General features: G+C 40.5%; 1 protein-coding gene across 2 annotated transcripts; it reads left to right on the forward strand.

Annotated features, from left to right (window-relative positions):
• The first annotated feature begins 475 nt into the window (after positions 1–475).
• On the forward strand, positions 476–21,701 carry prss12 (serine protease 12). 2 transcript variants are annotated; one of them, XM_034078397.1, is made up of 14 exons: positions 829–914; positions 2,624–2,762; positions 3,598–3,634; positions 3,789–3,961; positions 4,181–4,328; positions 5,411–5,589; positions 5,767–5,908; positions 6,011–6,231; positions 8,060–8,201; positions 11,859–12,064; positions 12,676–12,754; positions 13,485–13,607; positions 16,856–17,151; positions 20,134–21,701. In XM_034078397.1, exons 2-14 carry the CDS (start codon positions 2,660–2,662, stop codon positions 20,463–20,465), a joined length of 2,181 nt encoding a protein of 726 aa, XP_033934288.1. In that variant the 5' UTR covers positions 829–914; positions 2,624–2,659; the 3' UTR covers positions 20,466–21,701. The 2 variants fall into 2 exon arrangements, with proteins under 2 accessions (XP_033934287.1, XP_033934288.1); XM_034078396.1 differs by lacking the exon at positions 3,598–3,634 and having other exon boundaries at positions 476–914.
• The last annotated feature ends 1,347 nt before the right edge of the window (positions 21,702–23,048 follow it).

Below are 23,048 nucleotides of genomic sequence, written 5' to 3' on the forward strand. Positions count from 1 at the left end.
AGTGGATACTAGACCTAGGTTAAATATGGTGTGGGAATTGCTTAAACTTATGATGAGAATCAGAAGTGTAATGCATACGCCAGAATAAACTGTTAACACAATCTTTTAGTTCATTTTCGCTTTGTTTCAACAATTGCAAGTGTGCTTTTAATGTTTTGGGAGCATGGATACCATGCCACGGTTTAGACATAGCCCGGCTAATATGTGCAATTGCCTTATTACAATTTACAATAAGTGTCCCTCTCTATTCCCTGTGAATTTGCTTGTGATACTATAAACATGATTACAGATTTTATATTAGAGATCATAGGCCTACAATTGCCAAATATAATCAAATTGTGTCAAATCGCATTATGGGGGAAATTACTTCGATTATACGTTATTGGTTCGTTGGGGGGCAATCTGGCCATTAGCCCACGCAAATCTGAGTTTCATTGATCGGCGTCGTTTCTCCTTTCCCGGTTCACACTCTCGTCCCACCGCAAAGCGATGAGCCATGGAAATCGCCTCCTCAGCTGATGATAGGAGCGATTGATGATAGAAGGCGCTGTCTTCGCCTCCTTTCAGTCAGAGACCTACCATGAATTTGGCATTTATTGCTCTAACAGCCGCGCTTTTGGCTGCGAATAGCGGCTTCTGTTATTCTAGCAGCGTTCCGTCATTCATCCTGCCGTTTACTGACTGCGTCCAGAGCCGTAGGAAAGACGGTTTCTACCGGGGAGCGATAGACGTCACCGAGTCCGGCACCCGGTGTATGAACTGGACCGAAGTTGCCGGCTTCAAGGAGCGCTACCCTGGCAAAGGAGTTGGAGAGCATAACCACTGCCGCAACCCGGACGGCAGGATCCGACCCTGGTGCTTTTTTAGGAACCACAAAGGCAGAGCTGACTGGGGCTATTGCGACTGTAAACAAGGTAAACACGAAGACCCATACACAGCAATCGCCTACCTATTTTTGGGGGATTCATAATCTGTAGGAATATGTCAACAACATTATGAATTTATATAAACTGAAATTTGCCGAAATGAAATGAATGATAATCTAAAAAACAATACAGGCGGCCCAATATCTAGAAAGTCGCTTTAATTTATAACATGCTAAAATAAGATAGATGTACTTTACTAGGACATTATTAATTTGAATTTGGTCTGATGAAAAGCAGTTTTTTTGTTTTACCTGTGTGCAAGAATGTTCTAGCTCAATTGTGTTCAACTCAAGAAGCCCATGCTGAAGTAATTAGACAGGACACACCTTCAGTTTCCCAGGTGTGAGAGCAGTCTATGCAGATGGCAAGTCTAAGCACATTTGTGTTGTAATGAGTGCACAGGTATTTTCTTATATGGGGTGTTTGGGAATAACACATTCCAAAGGATCACAAAAAGCAAGTGAGTCATCTCAATACACTGTCTCTTACCATATTAAAAATAGTTTGACATGGGGAACACCACATTATCCAAACCTATGAAGTACACAGGCGTAAGCCAATTAGTGTTGCTAAAAAGAAAAGTGAGTGCAAAGAGGACTCTACATCTCTGGACTGATGAAAGGGAGAGAAGTATGACATAGAGTGGTGAAAGGAAGAGTGTGATATCCATCTGGCACACGAGAAGCAGCCTGTGGTATTTTTAGTCTTGTAGTGTGTTGGCACATCATGAATAAATCCTCCTCCTGTAATTGATACATGGAATTGATGTATTGATCCAGTTATGTAAGATGTTTGAACAATTGCACACCTTATATTTGGAGTCCAGATTATTTTTGTTCTAACTTCATGTAAGGAAAAGACTGACTCCCCTATGCATGTGTGTTTGAAAATGCACCCTTACATTCCCTGTTATCCTAATAACCTACATAATGTGCATGTAAAAATAGATATGCGCAAAGCATTCAAGTTACTCAATCAATAAACAACCTGCACGGAAGGAAAAAGTCTATGAGGAAAATCTGTACACTTTAGGCAACATCTGTTAAACACTCAATCCCAAATCCTGTTGCACCATGCGTGTTTGAGGACAAAAGACGGACAGAAGGACATAGTCAAACAGTGTTATAGTGTATTTTAACAACAGTTAAAAATAAGTGTTTTCTTTATATAGACTGGTTGTGATGTGTCGACTCACACAACATGTTATGTCAATGGATATCATGAACTGATGTAAAATGATACTTTTTAAATGCAGCCCTTTTGACACAGACAGATTGATTAGATCATTTATAACACAGTTGTATACGCCTGTGTGATCCCCTGTCATCATGACCAAATCAAACAAAGCCTGCCTTTCTTTTACCTCTTTTTTTAACACTTTCATTTAGGGCTTGACAATATATCAACGTAATATTGATAAAGTGCTATGAGAATAGATATTGTTTGAGATTTTGCTATCATTGTAACTTAACATAAGTTCTTTTTTTCCGTAAATTGTGTAATTTTCTGAACTTGACAGAATTGCCGTTCTGTTATTTGCGTGTACCTTCAAAGTCAATGCATCCACATCAATCCTAATTAATTCTAAGAAATATAATTGTGTACATATTTGTGTGAAAGCACCAATAGCCAACCCTACAGTGTTGTCAGAATATGCTGTACTAATAGTCTGTTCTCCAACTCTCTTTCCATCCCAGGCTCTGTGCGTTTGCAAGGAGGCCGCACCAAGCTAGATGGCAGGGTCGAAATGTATCTTGGAGGAGTGTGGGGGTCTGTCTGTAGCGATGAATGGGGGGACGAAGACGCTGCAGTGGTTTGCAGACAGCTGGGCAAGGGGTGAGAGAGAACCCATGCACACACATGCACTCAGACATGGATTATTTGCTGGCCTCTGTCTGCCTCCCCCGCTTACATATTCTTTTAGACACAGGTGCCAGTACAATCACCATCTGCCACATAAATTCACATGTGAAGCTGCCTACAGAGATTTGACATATGGTAAGAGTGTGATAGAAATCTGGTGGGAATGCTAGAACATTTCCCCACAACCTAGACATACACATGCACTCTCTTCACAGTCCTTGTACCTTTCTTATGTGACCCTTGCATTCCAACCCCCCATTCTCCAGCGGTATTTAAATACCTTCAGTGCTCAGCTATTTACCTTGTTACCAGCTCTCTTTGTTACTCTCTTGACTGTGTCTTATGGTCTTGAAGGTGCTTTCATGCTAGAAAAGCCACTGACTTGTCGGGTCTCCAGGGAGAATGTAGACAGATCATACATACAGTATTGACAGTGTTAATAAGCTGGGGTCAGTTTCTCAATTCAGAAAGCGTCTTATTTCCCTGGAGAACAGAGACCTTCTGTGCACTTACTACACATGTTGACACTAACTCCAACACTGGCACGCATGCTGACATGAACACATGCCTGTGTGTGCATATATTCACACAGGAGTCAATGAAAGTCCACAGCGGAAAGGGAAAGGGGCAAATGTCAGCCATATGTCAGCTGGAATCGTTGGTGATGACTTTCACGTGGCCAGTTACTGAAGCTGTTTTGAGTAAAACTGCTGACCGCATTGGCCCTCCAATGGCAGATCATGAACATACTTATGGCTCAAGGTTACTGCTACCATGTAAACACGTCTGTTGTACTTTTTCTTCTAAGATGGGCTGCCTGAGCCTGGCTGCAGCAATTACCTCAGGTGACTTAAAAATAAGGGCCAAAATACCCTAATTAGGTTACATTTCTCTTGAAAAAACTCTCATACGATAAAACGGTTCAACGTCACTTGTCGGTTAAAAAACCTATTTCAGATAAGTTAAACTTTGTCGTTTACTTTCTACATCTACTTCCAGGATCTCAGGTCGTGCACGTGCAGTTCCCCTGTTTCATCCAAGCATGGCCAAACTCCATTGGAGGGCAGTCCATTGCCAGGGAGAGGAGTCAGACCTGCTCCAGTGTCCTAAGACTGTGTGGAATGGAGGGGAATGTAATCTGGCTGCAGCCATCACTTGCACACAGCAGCAAGGTAGGCACTCCTCATTCGGAATTGTAGGTCTATGATGGATGGAGTGTTTGGATGTGATGAGAACTCTGATAAATCAACAAACCTTCAACATTTCTACAACTCCTACTCAATTCTAACTTTCCTCATGTTTGTACTTTAAAATGACAACAGTCCTGACATTTTTGTTACCTTGCCTATAGTGAAAATGTGTGTTTTAAATGCTTGTGTGGGCTCCAGCAGAAGTGGCGCTCCCTATAAGGCTGGTGGGAGGTGCATCGGGGTCAGAGGGCACAGTGGAGGTCTTCCATGCGGGGCAGTGGGGGTCCATATGTGACGACCAATGGGATGACAGTGATGCAGAGGTGGTGTGTCGACAACTGGGGCTGAGGTGAAGGGGCAAACACACACACACACACACACACACACACAAATTAGTGCCCATCCTCACATGAATTCCAACCAGTAATTAGCATAAAAGGAAATACATTATGTATGGGGAAAAGAATAAAATGTGTGAGAGAAAAATCGACTTGGAGGCTGAGATAAATGAATGTGGGTGTCCAGCCGTCAGTCTTTCTCTCTATCTCCAAAAGTATGAAAAGTATTCTTTCCATTTGGACACACACAGAGAGGAGCGAGCAGTAAAGCACATCTGGGGTCAGATAATGAATCAGGCTCATTGTTCCTGCATGAATTCTAGTACCACTGAGATATGCATATTTAGCAATGCTACACACTCTTCAAATCTTGATGTGTGCACTTTTTGTCTATGCCAATGTGGTGTTGGTGTTGCAATGTCTCTAGATATGCATGGCAAGCATCTAAAACATGTACAATAGGTTTATTTCATCCAATTTCCACATTAAACTAGAACAGCATCCTTAAAGGCATCCTATGCAAAATGCACTTTTTGATGTATGTTATACATACCTATGTCCCCCCGGTGTATCAGGGAACTCACAAAGTGTCAGAAAGTAAAACCCTCTCTCTTTTCCTCCGTACCCAAACGGGGGTACAACGGAGCTGATCCAGATTTTCTGCTGATATGCCGTAATATCTGAAATGTGGGCTGGCTTTACACCCAGGGCCCTATCAGAAACGTTGCTATAAGAATAAATGCAATGCCTGACGTGTTTTGGAAGTAATATGGTCTTTAATTACATTAGCAAGCATCGCTAACACTCAGAGCTAACGCAGTACTGGAGAGTATGTGTAAAAAAGCAGGAAATTAAAAAGGGAACTCACATTGTAGTAATCCCGCAAGAAAAGAAGCATTTGAGTTCCATACTTTTTCAGAAATAATCCTTGAATTGCTTTGGAACATGATATGGCGTTTAATCACATGATAGGAAATTATCGCATGATAGGAGATCTTTAAAGTCAGTAAGGGTGAATCAGTGCATCTGTTTTTAAATGTGTCAAAATAACTGCAAACCAAACCTTCTATTATTCTGTCCTTTTTTTATGTAGCGGTGTACCGAGGGCATGGGGCCAGGGACATTTTGGCAAGGGTTCAGACCGTGTGCTGCTGGATGAGGTACGATGCACAGGCAATGAGCTCACTCTGGAGCAGTGTCCAAAAAGTGCCTGGGGGGAACACAACTGTCAGCACTCTGAGGATGCAGGAGTGTCCTGCAACCCTCTTACAGGTAGAACACCACCTGACCCAGCATTAGCAGTCAATGCTATTCAAATATGTTCACATATAGAGGTATAAAAGCCAAACCAGGAGATTTGATGTTATTGGGGCAGAAGGGCTTGGATGTACTCTCTGGGGCTTGGATGTATGGGGCAATAGCCAACTCTGTTTTTCTCTTTCTCTTCAGATGGCTCTCTTAGGTTGGTTGGGGGCGCAACCAGCTATGAGGGACGTTTAGAAGTATTTTACCGTGGTCGGTGGGGGACAGTGTGTGATGACGGCTGGACAGACTCTAACACACAAGTAGTGTGCCGACAACTTGGTTACAGGTAATGTGAAGTAGTCATGTTGTCGTACACATGCATCAATCTCAGTACTATTAATAAGTTAGAATAACATCGTGTTTGTGTGTGCACATGTCTACCTTGCAGATTAGGTGAGACTCTCCTTTCCGAAGGATTAGACATCACTCCAGTCCCGCGCTTCGGGGTGGGGTCAGGTCCCATTCTCTTGGATGATGTGAGCTGCACAGGGAAAGAACCGAGCATATTAGTGTGCAACAGGAACGAGTGGCTCCGGCACGACTGCACACATCATGAAGATGTTAACATCGCTTGCAGCCCTGGTCGCAATGGAGAGAGTCTTCCAATGAGTAAGACATAATCTTATCTTACTGTAAGACTTAAAGGCTAAGATGGCATTGAATGGGTGAAAGAGGCTCAATGTTACTTTTACTATTTTGTTGGATACTGATACAAAGGACATGATGTATGTGCAGATTTAGTTTGTCACAATTCTTTGAAAGACAACGAGCTTGGCACTTTGCACAAAGAGCACACATACTCTTTTGTCAGTGGAAAAGGAAAGCGAATCATGAAAGCTTCTATGTCATTTCCTGCCACTTCATAAAACCTGATAATGGAAGTGCAAGCTGAAATCTGTTTCTAAGATCTGCAGTTAATTTGATCTCATCTTACTTAGAAGAGGAAAGCCAACCTGCTCCAAGAGAGGGATATAGGATGATGTAAGTCATGCTTACGTTTAAAGGCACAGCTGTTAGTTGGTGTGTCCTGCCTTATTAACTGGGCAGCTTGTAAAGTCGTCATGCTTAATGGATCTACTGCAAACCTTTACCTAAAGTAAATCACCCTGATGTAAAATTCTTCACTATTTTTAACTGCAAAATCATATTGGGCACCAGTGGGTTGATGTATTACCAGACACACATAACACTGAACTTCTTCCTCTTTATTAGAGGAGACAGAAGGGTTCAGTGGTTTTTGCTGAAAGGGGAAGAAAGGGTTGAATGGTAGGACCATTAATCAAGCTGTGTCTATAGCCTCCAGACAGCAATAAAGATGTAAACGCATAGCGCTGTATAGAACTACTAGTGGCTCAGATTTCACCTCATACTATATATAACTGTTTCATTCTCTGTCATCTGTCTTAATGTTGAATGTAATAGATATGAGTCTGGTGAATGTCACAGAGAGGATACATCATGTTTGTTTTAAGAGATGAAAAGTTGCAGTTAGGTAGCTTATGTTTATTGGCCAGAGCCTCAGAGACACTGTCACTTGACAATTACCACTGAATAATTGTGTTATTACTACAAATAATTTGTGTACCAAATCCTTCCTTCCCGCTCAACTAAAACAGGCACATTGGTTTATGTTGTTTTGGGAAAAGGAGAAAAAGCAGATAAGCCCGTCAAACAGTGTTTGTAGTTCTAAGATAGATGACAAAAATGACCATTTCCTCAACTGCTAACCCCAACAAACAAGTAAACATTCCCACATTTAACTCTCATTACCTTAATGACCCACTCCTATAACACCTACACGCACAGTGTTCAAAGGCGGCATATTATTCAACTCACTACAGCCACAGAGAACATTTTATGGCTAAATTGAAGACTGCTGAAGTTGTGTAATGAAAATGAAGTTTTGAGCTACAAAACAAAAACATCTTTATTTTCCATAGCATAAAATGACTTGGTCAGGGTGTAAACTGATCCTGAAAGGGTCCACACATGGAAAATACATTAGCATCCCATAAATGACATTAGTGTGTGTTTGTGTGTAAATGTCTAGGCATCTGTGGGCAGACCATGATGATAGATGATTTAAACTTAAATACCAGACTGATTTGATTAACACAAGCGAATAGCATTTGAGAGACAAATACAAGAGGGGGAGACTGTGAAAAAACAGAAAGGCAATGAAAATAAAGGATCTGTTCATAGAGTCAGATGTTTAAAAATTTCCCCTTCTGGACACACAAGTTGTTACGCATGCAGACAGGTGTTCAAGTTACTTCCTTTGTAGGGGACATGAGCACATGCCCCACTCAGTTTTGATAAGAAATGTGTGTAGTGTCAGTGTTATTTATAGAGTCAGGGGTTTTGGGGAACTTTAGAAATATTGTTTAGCAGGGCAAGTCTGTGTAGTGATTCTGAATTGTGCTTGTGTGTTCTTCAGGTATGCCGGTAAGACTAGTTGGAGGAGAGAGTCCTAGGGAAGGTCGGGTGGAGCTCTATCTGTCCGGGCAATGGGGGACCGTTTGTGATGACGGATGGACTGACCATGACGCTGAGGTGGTATGCCGGCAGATGGGATACAGGTATGCAGTGGCGGCCGGCCCATAGGGGCGCTTGGGGCGCCGCCCCCCCTCTTCCCACATGTTTGATTGTCATTCAAAATTTAAAATAAATAAGAAAATATATTTAAAAAAAATATATATTTTATATTTTTATTTTTAATGAACAAGGTAAATATTATATAGTTGGTATCGGTAAAATGTATAATCTACAATAAAATCTCGTTTAAAATGGTGTTACGATGTCTAAAGTTACTGATAAGTCACATGTTTCCTGCCTGGCCGCAGCGTGTCTCATTACCCTCTCTCGTCTGGGCGGTAAGAAAGAAGCCCTCAGCCAGAGCAGCAGCAGCCAACACATTGCTGACTGTTGCTATCTGTAAACTATGCCGCCAAAACATAATTTCAGTCAATCAGCGTCATCAGATCTGATGGTTACAGGGTGCCAATTTCAGCGCCCGATGCAGTCTGTGAGTTGTTTGGACTCGTATCCAGGTGACGCTACAGTAGTTGATGAGGATGGCTGCGTCTGCAGGTGGAGACTCCGGGTGCTAGTGGATCGCCGGAGCTGTAGATTAATGATCATTAATCATTAACCATGAGCTAATAGAATGCCATACTCAAACAAAACGTTTTTTTTATGCACTCAATTATGTAGGTTAATTTGGGAAGTGTAGAAATGACCATTGAGGTTTAAAGAGAGGAAAGCATTTCACAGCAGCATCCAACTATTATGTTCATTATGGATTAACTATCGATAATCTGTCAATTAGGAATTTTGCAAATACATTTTCAGAATTTTGCTGGAAAACTAAAATGATAAAAGTTCGTTGACAGTTCATTTTTAGTCATGGTCAGAATGTTGGAATACAGTTAACATTTTGAGAGGCTCAGTTGAGAGCTGTGGCATTGCAATGTGATCACTCTATACATTACACTCACTTACTGTAAGTGAAGCCAGACGGCCTACTCTGTTTGCAAAATCAATCTCCACTTCTCAGAATTGGCATCTGTCTTACACCTGCCCCCCCTTACTCTGTGTGCCGTTCATCCTTCCAACTCTTTCAACCCTTGACTGTTTTGAGTTAGCACCTCATCAAGCATGTCTGGAGTTTCCAACCACCCCTGCAATGGAAAAAGTTAAACTATATGCTTTAAATCATTACATTACTTATCTTATTCTTATATTACTATATCTATCACTATATTTCATGAATCCATCTTTACAAATGTTACGCTCAAGTTTCAGAGCACTTGTGCTGGTGTGCTGCCAGCTGCTTTTATTAGGGGTTTAAGCTGTGCTCTTTTGCAGAGCCAAGATACACATCCAATTAAAGGGCAGGCCAATTGTGCATGACACATTCTCGGTGACAGATATGTTGAGGCTAAGCTACCTCATCTCATCCTCTCTGTGTCCCATTATGCCTTCCCTCTGAGACACTGTCGCATTTTCCAAAACAATGGCAATGAGGTGGCAAGGGAAAACTGTACTGTAACAAACTGTCTTCAATTTATCTCTCATCACTGCTCAGCATGACGCTCATCCCTGAGCCACCCACTTTTCTGTGACACATTGCATGTAGATGAAAGCCACATCTGGAGTGCATAAGCATGAGAGAGAAATGAAGCGTGTTCGAGGCGTGTAAAAGTCATGTTAGGATTATCATTCTGTCTCACACAGGGTGTGGTGAAAGGTCATTACACACACAGCAGGTCCCCAAGGGTGAGAGGTTGCTCTGGGAGTGATAAAAGAAAGTATGCATTAATACACAGAGACTTTCACACAAATTATTTTCAAGTTCAACTGTCACATTAAAGAAGGACCAACATTTAACTGGAAAACACAAAGGAAAAAGTTTCCAGCATAATGCATACAAATATATTTGGGGGAAAAAATTCAGGGCCAAAATAGAGCGTACTAAAACATACCATTAACTTGGAAACTGATTTAAAGGCAAAAGGTTTGCTTTTTTGTAACCAATTATTTTGTATATCTGCAAATGTAAAAAAAGGCAAAGCTGAAAATGTATTTATGAAGCAAAAGTATATGTCATTTATACTAAGGTAATTTCAAAGTGCTTATACACTTACACTCAAAAATGGATTTAAAACAAAATCAAATCTAATCATAATTAGAAAATAAAGTAAAAAAACAACAATAATATATACATAACTAGAGGGCAACAGAATTGGGTTTTATTGTAAGCCTTTAAAATCACATTGTGAAGATGTTGCCATGTGACAAAAAAGGTTACAGAGGCTAATCTTTTCTTTCATCCTCCCTTGCGATATTTAGAACAGATCCAACAAAATGCAGCCAAGTAAATAAATACTATCCATTGAACATTTTAAAGATGCAAACACGAAATATAATATCTGAGAAAACTTTTGACTTCTCTTTTTAACTTGATCTTTTAATATCCGAAGCAGATTGTGTGGCATTTTTTGACTGATGCTGTGTTTCCAAAGAAACACACCAAGCAGGTTCAATGTCAGGATCTAGGCTCGGTTCCAAGTGAGTTGGAGGTGCGCCCTTTGCTTGCTAAATACCGCTCAGGGAGCTATTGGAGTCACAGACACAATTCTAGATGTCTCAATAAGAGACATGAGATTCCCTTTGGACAATTTGGGATACAAGACCTGCCACCTATCATACTCCTGGGACGCAACACAAGATCCTCCCTGTCGGTAATCTATCAGTCTTAATTAAAATCCCAGTTACAGCCTATACAGGCCTACATACACACCCACAACCTTAGGCCTCTTTGTGCTAGCTGTTTGACAATTAAAGTCAGAGGTGAGAAATTGATACAAATACTGTTATCAGATTGTAAAAGTGGTTTGACCCGGTGTGCGTCACTGCCAGAGAATGTCAGACCATAACATCTATACTAACATGTCATCACCGCCTATCTGATAATACACACGCACGCACACACACACACACACACACACACACACACACACACACACACACACACACACACACACACACACACACACACACACACACACACACACACACACACACACACACACACACACACACACACACACACACACACACACACACACACACACACACACACACACACACACACACACACACACACACACACACACACACACACACACACACACACACACACACACACACACACACACAATTCTGACATGGGCTGTTACTTATTTGGAAATGGTCCAAAGTGCTGCAATTCATCTTCTAACAAAAACAAAGTGCAGGGAGAGCATTACTGCAGTTTCATCTCTTTCCTTTGCCCACTGGTGAAGCCTACAATGTATTATATTTTATGTATTACTTTTCTGGGTGAAACCTGATTACATTGTTTGAATTGTTGAGTCCTTATAGGTCTCTCAGGTTGGCAAACCAGGGTCTAGTTCAGAGCTAAGTTTCAAATGATGGGAGGGCAAGCATTTGAAGTCAAAGCCCTACATTTTTGAGTTTGGAATAGTTTACTTCTTTCTCTTTTTTGAAAAGCTTCTCATGACGTTTATTTACTTTCTTCCTGTCTTTTTTGTATTTAATGCTCCTATTATGAAACTTAGTTTCTAACCTCAAGCCTACAGTAAATACGGAGTTTCAGTTTTCCAACTAGTATCATTTATTAAGCAATGCCAACTAAATCTGTGTGTGTTTTGTTTCCCTGCTATTTACCACAGTGGGGTGGCAAAGGCCCGTGTGATGGCGTACTTTGGGGAAGGGACAGGACCGATCCACGTGGACAATGTGAAGTGCAGCGGCGAGGAGCGTTCGTTGGCAGACTGCATCAAACAGCCACCCGGCACACACAACTGTCGCCATAGTGAGGACGCTGGGGTCATCTGTGACTATGGTGAATCTCAGCACAGCTACCAAGAGGTGAAAGGTCAGTACGGTTTGTTTTTTCCTTACATTAAATGAATGTGTTTAACAAACATTTCCATCATGTCAAATACACTGAACAACTAATGAGAAACAAATGGCTAAAGAGAAGTTAGGAGGGAAGATTCTGAGAGAACTTCTGTGGGTGTGTGTGTTTCCAGATGGTAAAATGGAGAGAGCAATGTTATTTCTTCACCCTGTCTGTCACCCATCAGGGCGACTCACACACTGCTATCCGTTACCGACACATATGCTATTACTTCAATTTTTCACATGCACATACTGGGGAAAGTCAAACCAATGCAGGAGAATGTTTTGTCTCTTCAGTATGATAAATTACCTCTTGCTTGTGAAAAATAGCTCAGTCTATGTTTGTATGTTTTAACACAAGATACACACAGACTATGAAAACGATCTCTCATTTATTTTATTTACTTTATCTTTCAGGTTCATATGTAGAAGTAAAATATTAATTTGAAGCAGTATTCTTTTTTGGATCAGTCTAAATATTTAAAAAAGCCAACATCTGAGCTAAAATGTATGGTTTAACAATCATCACCCTCCTACACTCTCTCACATATACACACTCAATGGTTCCTCTTTTGTCTCTGTCAGATCCTGTCAACTCAATCTGTGGTTTGCGGCTTATACACACTCGCCAGAAACGAATTATAGGAGGAGAAAACTCTCTGAGGTAAGCTGGAAAGGACAGGAGGGATTACTGAGAGTGCATAGAACGCCTGCCAAAGACATATAGAATAAGAATATTGGACACATGGAAAACCGCTGATCGATAGCTACATGCATATAATATATAATTGTGTGTACTTACAAACACAAACTATATGTGGGCAAAGCAAAATGTCAGTATTAAATGTATTTCATGTTTGTCATCTGCAACAATTGACTCTAAAGCAAAGCATGTGTGAATGATGTGTGGGCGTGTGGGTGTGTGTGTGAGTGTGAGTGTGTGTGTGTTGTGTGTGTATTGTGTATGAAGAAGAGATAAACATGCTGGGATAAACATAGAGAAAAGCAACATGTATGCATCTTTGTGTGTGAGTGTGTGTGTGGTCACATGTATGGGCGGATGTAAAACCAAATAACTTTGGTACTGAGTATTTACACACTGAGTATTTATTTGTGTTTTAGTGGGTACGCATGTTTAGAATACATCAGGCGTGTGTTTACACTAGAAGTTCACACTAAATGTATTCTGGCATTTATGCTTATGTTTAAAAAGAAATCCTATTTGTAAACGGTGCTTGTAATGTTCTGTATACTTTCTAAGGTTGCACGTGGATGGCATACCCAATATGAAAGTGTTTTAATTGTTGCAATGTTGGCTCTTCTTAAGGGTTTTTTCACTTCTTAAAAAAGTGTCTTAATGTGTTTTTGTGTGTGTGTGCGCTGTGTGTCTTTAGAGGGGGCTGGCCATGGCAGGCCGCGGTTCGGTTGCGAGGATCTCGTGGAGACGGGAGGTTGGTGTGTGGAGCGACTCTGATTGACAGCTGCTGGGTCCTCACATCAGCACACTGCTTCAAGAGGTCAAAAACACACACTGCCTATTCACTCATGTTTGTATGTGTCACAATTTGAAATGGACACGCTATGTTACATTTAAAAATATATATATATTGCAATGCAGAAGGTTCAGTATGAAGGCAAGGAAATAATGACTTACCTTTATATATCTGTTTACGTGCCTCTCAAAACACAGGCCAAGCATTTCCCCCCTCCCCCTTTTCCATGCACTCACAACACAGCGTTTCCACCCGTCAGTGTCAGTGATTGGTTGAGAGTCTTTATTCATTGTAATGTGGCTGTGCTTATGCATACATTTAACTCTGCCTTGAGCTCCAGCAGAACTACACAACTAATTGTCTGCTTCCCCTTGTATATTTAAGTCTGGCAGAAGCATGAGAACCTCAACAATGTGAGCATTGATAAGTAGTGCTTTAGTTGTGGTTGTGGTGCCGGGAGTCATCATTTTCACTTCATCTGGTCTAGTGGCCTCCACATGGTACCACCACCTTGAAATCAATCACCTTATGAATACAGCAGAGAAGGCGGAAGAAAAGAAAACAAATAGGAAAAGGAAATGAGTAGAACAAAAACAAATATAAAATAAAGTTGCGGGTTGTGAGAGCACCAACCCTAATGTCTGCATTTTATATTTATGCAGCACATGTATGGCTGTCAGACTCCATTTTTAAGAGTAATATATTTTGGTTGCATTATGAAGTATGAGTCTCAATAATTGGGTTTGAGGAAACCAGAACTCTTTACAGGGCTCTGCAGCTCGACCACTATAAATCCAGATTGTTCCACATTAAAGAGAGTCATGTGGTCATTCACTAAATCCTTTCCAATGCCATTTCTCCAGGCATCCCCAGGGCTTAATGGAGGGACGTCTACGCTGTGATCTGACTTGCACCTCTGCTTTGTTTAAATGACACACACAGGAAGCATACAGCTGAGCTTTATGCTGCAAATTTAGACCACTTGGGATGTTGCAATCAGGACTTCTCGGACTGATTAATACTAGCGGGCACGGTGAGAGAGCAGACCTCTGCCAAAGCTATATGCTATATCTCCTAATCTTAACAAATGTAAAACATTGTGCTTATCCTCCCTGTGTTTTGAATCTGTTACAACATTTAATGGCTATTCCTTGGCCTACGCTACACCCTTCACAAACTTTCTGGAAAATCAGGCCGGACATTTTTGTGATCCATTTTTACAATCACACAGACAGATCAAACAGAAAACATAACCTCCATGGCAGAAGCAATACTGACTCTAAGTCCTTTCTAACTTTGGTAAGTAATTTTATTGCACTACAGTGTAAGCACTACAGAAGCCATAATAGTTAGCCTTAAACATAACACCGTCAGATCGTTCTTCAATCAATCAATCAATCAATCAATCAATCAATCAATCAATCAATCAATCAATCAATCAATCAATGTTTATTTATATAGCCCAATATCACAAATGTTACATTTGTCTCAGTGGACTTCACAGTTTGTACAGAATATCAGTATATAATATAAGTTCTTGTGGTTGAGTGCCATAGTTTCCTTTGTGTAAGAGGGAATAATATATCTTTCCGGGACTTGAACTTGTGACCTTCCAGTTGCCAAGCCAAATCCCTATGGACTTTGCCACCACCGCCCTAATTATATTAAATGGAATATAATAATGTTTTGTAGCTTGTGGAATGAAATTGTCAGATTCAGACGGATGACACTCCTACAATAGTAACACCTTGCTGACTGCTGGAGATTGGCGCAACATAAGTACAACAACATGTACAGTTTCCTAGTGTAACAGTTAATGATTTACTATAGATTCTTATTGTGGCCCAAAGAAAACTCTAAGTGAACACCAACATAGAGCATACTGTATTAAAACACCACCGAATTTATATTTTATATTTGAGCTGTACGTAAGATTTGTTATCATAGACACTGTAAGGAAACAAACACGGTTAAATACAACACAATACCCCTGCTGCCTGATCACATATCAGTCTTTAGTACTCCAAGCTGTAAGCTTGGGCAATGACAGCTTTGTTTGCTGCAAGCAAGCCAGAGCACGTAGACCAAGATAGGAACTTCCGACTTAACAGTGTCACCTTTCTTACAGTAACCAACATAGGGTGGTAAATAAACAAACACACATGGCAACAAAGAAACACACCTATGCAGTCACACAATTAACATAAAATACATAATTAAGTTGGCATACACACTCCTGCTTGTTCTAATTTTGACACAAGCACCAATACTTTTATAATTACATGTTAATGTGCAACTACCAAGTGTAGCTAACATGATCATGTTTCCTTATCCCTCACACTACTATTACCGATTAGTGGCTTCATAAAAGAGTGACCTCAGGTCGGTGGTCACATGCTGTCAACATGATACATCTATTTATACCTTGAATCTGTAAAGCTAGGGGCTTGCCAAAAGTAACACAACTCCAGCAGATTTTTAACTGCTTTTAGCCACAACAACAATACTTGAAAAGTAACTGAGGTGTCACATTCAAACTCTTTTCTAATCCTGAGATGTTTCCTTTATGTTCGGTATGTACTGTACGTAGATGAGTAGTCAGCAGTGTATCCGCTTTTCCAGGAACGTCATGGCATTCCCAGGTCAGGAGATCTTTCCGGAAACACTCCACCAGTTGTAACTGGACACAGAGACTTGGCTCGATCGAAAGGCATCTTCCTTTACACCTCTCCACTTCCCTCTCTTCTCTCCCTGCCTCTCCTTTTCCCCTGACTTACCCTACTTTACCTTTATTTAAAAAAGGCCAAACAGCTCAATCAAGTAAACAGAAAGCATGGAAAATACTTCATTATGTCAACCTATGAGTCAGTTTAGCGCATAAACACAAAGACACAATGACTGATGTGTTGTTATTATTCTTCCCTTTTTCATTTCTTAAGTTGTCCAAAAAGCTTTCAACTCTTTCTTAGTCATGGTTACGGCAGAGACCAAGACAGACCATCAACATATCGAAAACGTTGCAGGAAGAATACAATGCCTCAAACATATGGGTTAAAATCTATTCTTCTATTAACTACAGTAGTGCTGCTGACTTTATTACTGTGTGAGCTCAGTGTAATGGCTTGTTCTTTTTCCAGATGTAGTTTAACTATTGATGATTTAACTCCAGCCAATGCTCGTTATTTATGTATCAGCAGTGGGATTGCTCATGCACACACATCCTCTTTCTTTAATGGTCCTTCTCGATCCTTTCCCTCTATTTCTCTCTGCAGATATGGAAACAGCACCAAGCAGTATAAAGTTAGAGTGGGCGACTACCACTCACTTGTGCCTGAGGAATACGAAGAAGAGTACGGTGTTGATCAAATTGTCATCCACCCAAGCTACCGGTCCCAAAGCAACGATTACGACCTTGCCTTGGTTCGTCTGTCACCTGGGGCAGTGGGCCAGATGCCGGGAGAGTGTGTGTCATTCAGCCGTCATGTTCTTCCCGCCTGTCTGCCCATGAAGAAAGAGAGAGTGCTCAAGCAAGCCAGCAACTGTCACATTACCGGCTGGGGGGATACAGGTGAGGGTGTGTGTGTGTGTGTGTGTGTGTGTGTGTGTGTGTGTGTGTGTGTGTGTGTGTGTGTGTGTGTGTGTGTGTGTGTGTGTGTGTGTGTGTGTGTGTGTGTGTGTGTGTGTGTGTGTGTGTGTGTGTGTGTGTGTGTGTGTGTGTGTGTGTGTGTGTGTGTGTGTGTGTGTGTGTGTGTGTGTGTGTGTGTGTGGCCTAGCATTACTATACTTGTGGGGACCTAAATCTGTTTACATAGTCACGTGTGGGGACTCGCCTCCCTTATGGGGACAAATTGGAGGTCCCCATAAGGGGAATCATTAATTTTAGGGTGAAGACTTGGTTAGGTTTAGGGTTATGGTTAGGGTAAGGTTAAGGTTAAGGGTTAGGGTTAGGCATGTGTTGGTTATGGTTAAGGTTAGGATAAGTCTCCAGAAAATGCATGTGAGTCAATTTAATGTAAGTGATGTATACATGGTGTGTGTGTGTGTGTGTGTGTGTGTGTGTGTGTGTGTGTGTGTGTGTGTGTGTGTGTGTGTGTGTGTGTGTGTGTGTGTGTGTGTGTGTGTGTGTGTGTGTGTGTGTGTGTGTGTGTGTGTGTGTGTGTGTGTGTGTGTGTGTGTGTGTGTGTGTGTGTGTGTGTGTGTGTGTGTGTGTGTGTGTGTGTGGTATAGTGTAGAGAGGAGGTGGGTGTGATGGCCCTGAGGTGCAAATCATTATTTTATTCTTGAATTTAAAATGTTGGAGGAACTGTTAATGGGAAGGTGTAGGAGCTTTAAGCTTTTAAATATGTAAAGATACGGGAAGTGAGAAAAGATGGGACTTTAAAAGATAGATCCAACCAGATCTAACCCATTTCCCTTTTTTTTAATCTCTAAAATGTTCATTTCAGGACTATATTTTATTAGTTTGTTTATTCCTCTTCCTTGAGCCAAGCTCTTGAAATGAATGCAAACAGAGTAAAAGGCTGCAGTTTTTTTTACAATCATCATCGCAAACAATCTGGTATATGCCTCACGAGAATTCCGTTTATTTAAAAAATATTGATCAGGTCAATTGGAATCTAGAAAATATTTGTAAAGGAGATCTGGGATCATAGAACATCATATCACACCACAACTATATGTGGTAGAGTTCGACTTGAACAGACAGGTAAAACATCCAGTGCTGTAACCACGGTATTTCTACCATATGTAAGTCATTTTGAAAGTCAGCTGCAAATGCATTTAAAGGAGAAGAGAATCCTTCACGAGTAATTGCACTTGTTTGAATTCACGCTCTGTATCTTTCAAAACACTTGACTGTATGCACCGCCACACATCTGTTAGTGATCTTTAAATTACATGCCAATGTCATTAATCATTGCAACTTAGTCACAAAGGGCAACAGAAGGTCTCCTAAACACTTATGCATAAACATGTACTCCCTTTTGAGATGGTGTCTTCTTTGACGATTGAATTCACAAGGGAGATTGTGTGTGTTTTTCTTTGTGTGAAAGAGTGTTTTTATTACTGAAGTGTGATGACAACATCAGTTATTTATAGTGTGATGCTGGCAATGCTTGTTTAACTTAAAGCACAATGTCTTCTTTGTTCAGCTGTTGCATTTGGCTAAGCCACTCATATACAGTATCACTCTCACACACACACACACACACACACACACGCACGCATGCACACACACACACACACACACACACACACACACACACACACACACACACACACACACACACACACACACACACACACACACACACACACACACACACACACACACACACACACACACACACACACACACACACACACACACACACACACACACACACACACACACACACACATACCTAGCATCCTAAGCCACCATGGATAGTTATTAACACTGTGTGGTCACAGAGAGAAGCAGCAGCAAAACCCAACACTGCACTTCGTTACCTTTGCATCAGTAGTCCCCTTTCAGTTTGTTTGTGCATTCCGACGTTCACGTGTAGAAAGCCATGGCAGGGTCCGGTCCTTGTCGTTACTGGTTGTTTGAGGTACTGGAAATATCTGGAAGGATAAAAGAGGTACAGGAGAAGAGGGCAGAATATTAGTAGAAGAAAATATTGTTGGATAGGTTCAACCTCTCAAAAAACACATTTGGCCAAAGGGATAAGTTCCATGCTGGAAGTTCAACAATATGACCGGAGACTGCATATTAATCAAAGGTAGCATATTGTGGGTTAAAACCTGCAACAGGCCAACATAAAACGGACACAGTCAGCATGCCAGGGGAATTACATTTCTTATTAATTTTAATTGGGATCCTTCATGAGATGAAAGAAAACAGCCTCTCGTAATACTCTGCCAGAAACCTTGAAATTGATTGATCTCTAAATTAGAGCTCGCTAATGCCTGAAAAAATGAGGGTGCCTTTGATAAGAAGGTCAAGTCAACCGGAGTCTGCTGCCCAATTGCAGGGCAAAGCAACAAAAACAAGCTATGCCCATGGACTTCATGTCCACACATGTCAAATCAATCAGAAATAGGAGTCTTATAGTAGTCTAGTAGTAGAGTCTCACACTGATGTTGTTATTCTAGCGTGTTAATTTCCAGCAGGTATGGTGGTTACCATGTTAGTTTAGTGTGTAATTAGTGCTACACACAAAGTACATCTGAGGTTGATTTGAATTTAATTGCAGGGATTTATTCATAACCAAAGTGTTAATATACATTATGATGGGATGAAGGTCACTGGGTAAACATTCAGGAGAATCAACATTTGTTCAATTAATGAACATGATTGTGGGTACCAAAATTGGATGGCAAACCCTGTAATAGTTTCCAGACTTTCTCTCAAAACCCAAACTGCCAACCTACTGGTCATGCTACAAGACCAAATAGATGAGCAGACTGACCAACATAACCACCCCATGCCACTATCATGGTTTAAACACTAACATTATGCTCACAAACACTTTAATTCTAAACTGTAATGCTTTGCCTTTTTTCTCAGGTCGCTCATACTCCAAGACCCTTCAGCAGGCCCCCATATCCTTACTGCCCCGTCGTCACTGCCAGCATCATTTCCACAGCGCCTTCACAAGCCGCATGCTCTGCGCCGGCAGCATCAAGTCGGAGAGGCGTGTGGACAGTTGCCGTGGTGACAGTGGAGGTCCGTTAGTGTGTGAGCGTCCAGGAGGGGGTTGGGTGGTTTACGGGGTCACGTCCTGGGGTCATGCTTGCCGGACACAACAGTCCCCTGGCGTCTACACCAAAGTGTCTGCCTTCAGCCCCTGGATACGCAAGGTGATTACACGTGATGACCAAAAAGAGAGAGGACGATAGAAGGACAATTATATATTGAGAAGAATCACACTTAAGACTTTCTTTGTCAGGTGACAACTGATACAACAATATAGTTCAGTCATGAATAACTGATGTCATGATGTTATCACCTGATAATCCGGGGATGTTAGTTACAACCTGACTTTCAAATTAAAAGCACAAGGCAACGCTGGACTTGCTATAAATTGGATAAACCATCCACTTTGAAACTTTTAAATATTTTTGGGAGAGAGAAGGGTTTTAAGCACTTATGTAACTGATTTAATATCATCTTGAGATGCAAGATTTTGAATTGTATTCAAATCTCAACCCAAGAGAATGCATCTATGTAACTTAAATATCTTGTTTCATGTGACATTGCATGCTAAACTTCTGTGCTTGCTTTTACAATGAAATTATTGTGTAACTTATGATATGTGAAACTTATGATATGTGATTAAAAATGTTGAAAAGGGACCACAGTTAAAAATACAACAACATCATACTGTTAACATGTACAGAATTAGCCACGCATTGTATGGACTTGAACACTTTCACAAAGAACCCCCTTAGGTACTTATTGCATATTATCTTGTGCTTTTGTGTTTAGCATTCTAGTCATATTGACATTTGCCAAACTGAAATATGTAATTCAACCTCATTTTATTATTGTTTTTTTCCTCTGTGCTCATTGTTTTGCTGTGTAAAAAGCATATTTCAGGTCTTAGTTATTTCTCAGGCATTTGCAGAGGAAGAAAGGGACTAAAGTGTTTCTGCGTCCAAGCACATTATAGCAAGTGTTGATTTGTCATATCCTCTTCTAATTCATGAGCTTTTGTTTTGGCGGGATAGTAAAGTGTTGTTGTTGTTGTTAAGAAGAGACAATCTGGTACACTTGAAAAACTACACTGCCATATTTTTAGGTGTAAACTGACTATGTGTTATGTTGTATTGTACTGTAACATTTCTTTATAAATACGATTTTGTAAAAAAACATTATGTTGACACACCGATGAAACATTAAGGCACATTGCTGATGGAACTGTAATGTATAATTAGCAGGTAACACTTTATAGTAACCATTGTTAATAAAGGGTTGATTGATATTAAGATTAACTTTAAATAAAGTTATAGATTTAAAATTAAATACATGAACTTGCAATTTAAATTATGATCAGATGTGAATGCAAGAATGTATTATCTTTCTCAAGTCAAACCTTTCAGTAACACTATCTCACTAAAATTGATCAAGAACATCAAGGATAACACCTTTTATCAAAGGTTTAATGTTCAAGTTCTTAAGTCTTATCTATTTTTTATTTACAAAAACAACTATATACACAAACTTTCACAATGACACACTTGGGTAAAAAACCTTTTGTGACTCTAAATATTTTTAGGGAGTTTTCGCACTTGATATCACACATTCTGTGATCCTCCCACATCTGAAAGAGCCCTTTTAGGTTTGTTTCTGACTGCAAACTGTCAAAGTGAGCACCACTGTGTCAGACAATGTGTATGCACACACACCCAGACACAGTGTGGCTGGTTAGTCACACTGTCTACATTACAGAAATGGCAGCCATTTTCTCAGTTGTCCTTATTTACAAGGCAAACATGTAATGTTGACTCAACACAACTTAAGAATTGGGACCAACTGCTACAGTGGGAGGCTGCATGAGATGTTGGCATGAAAAAAAATCACATTTATCATCTTCCCAGAATTTGTTATTGTTCCTCATGTTGTCATATGTCAACAATATGTTTTGCATCATTAATGTAACTTTTGACCAGTTATGTAATGGCATTGTTTCTTCTGACAAAACACTACAGTACATTTCCCATGCATTTAGTGAAAGCGTATTGTCTTTAAAAAGCGAAATACTTCCTCTTGCCACAACATTTATATCAGTACAGTATGTTACAGAACAGCACCGCCGTGTGGTTGACCCATTACATGAAACTGGTTCATAATTCTGTATGGATGGCCTTTGCAATTGCAATTGAATTTACTTTTACAGCAAGATACAATGATTCTATCCCCACATAGAACATTGTCCCCTGGACATTAACACTGTATCATCTATAGCATTTTCGAAACCAAAATACATAACTTGAGCCCACAATGATTCAAACGATTTTGAAAGGCATCATACAAATAATGTTGTTGTCATTACTCTCATATTTGGGGTTGATCCGATGTTTTGGCTCTACTTTTAGACAAGCTCGAAATGCATTAAGGACTTTATATCAGTGTAGTACCATTCCCCTTTTCCTCCTTATATATTTGGGATGAAGCATAGTGAAGTTACGAAACGCGTTATCAAAATAATGAGTCAACCAGGTGTGATGGTTTCACTCTGCTCAACTATTCCACGCTATTTTGCAAACATATTAGGAAGGAGGAAACTTCTTAATTTAACGAAAAAGCTCAGAAGGCACAATGTTCTGCAGGTGTAATGTGGAGGGGATAAATATATATACATATATATATACATTTTTCTGATCTTGTTTCACATCTGCTAAATGTTTTGCCTAAACTGACAGAACTTCTCTCAGCCAAAGCACAGTAGTCCTTAATTTGTAAGAGCACCCTCCTGTGGT

Source organism: Pseudochaenichthys georgianus, unplaced genomic scaffold (assembly GCF_902827115.2).
Source record: "Pseudochaenichthys georgianus unplaced genomic scaffold, fPseGeo1.2 scaffold_424_arrow_ctg1, whole genome shotgun sequence".
Classification (NCBI taxonomy): domain Eukaryota; kingdom Metazoa; phylum Chordata; class Actinopteri; order Perciformes; family Channichthyidae; genus Pseudochaenichthys; species Pseudochaenichthys georgianus.

What these genes read in the sequence shown, in the direction of transcription:
- prss12 (XM_034078396.1), top strand. Translation starts at nt 581, where the DNA reads ATGAATTTGGCATTTATTGCTCTAACAGCCGCGCTTTTGGCTGCGAAT. An exon ending in CACTTGCACACAGCAGCAAG is followed by an intron (nt 3,962 to 4,180) that starts GTAGGCACTCCT and finishes GGGCTCCAGCAG; the next exon opens with AAGTGGCGCTCCCTATAAGG. An exon ending in GGAGGAGAAAACTCTCTGAG is followed by an intron (nt 12,755 to 13,484) that starts GTAAGCTGGAAA and finishes GTGTGTCTTTAG; the next exon opens with AGGGGGCTGGCCATGGCAGG.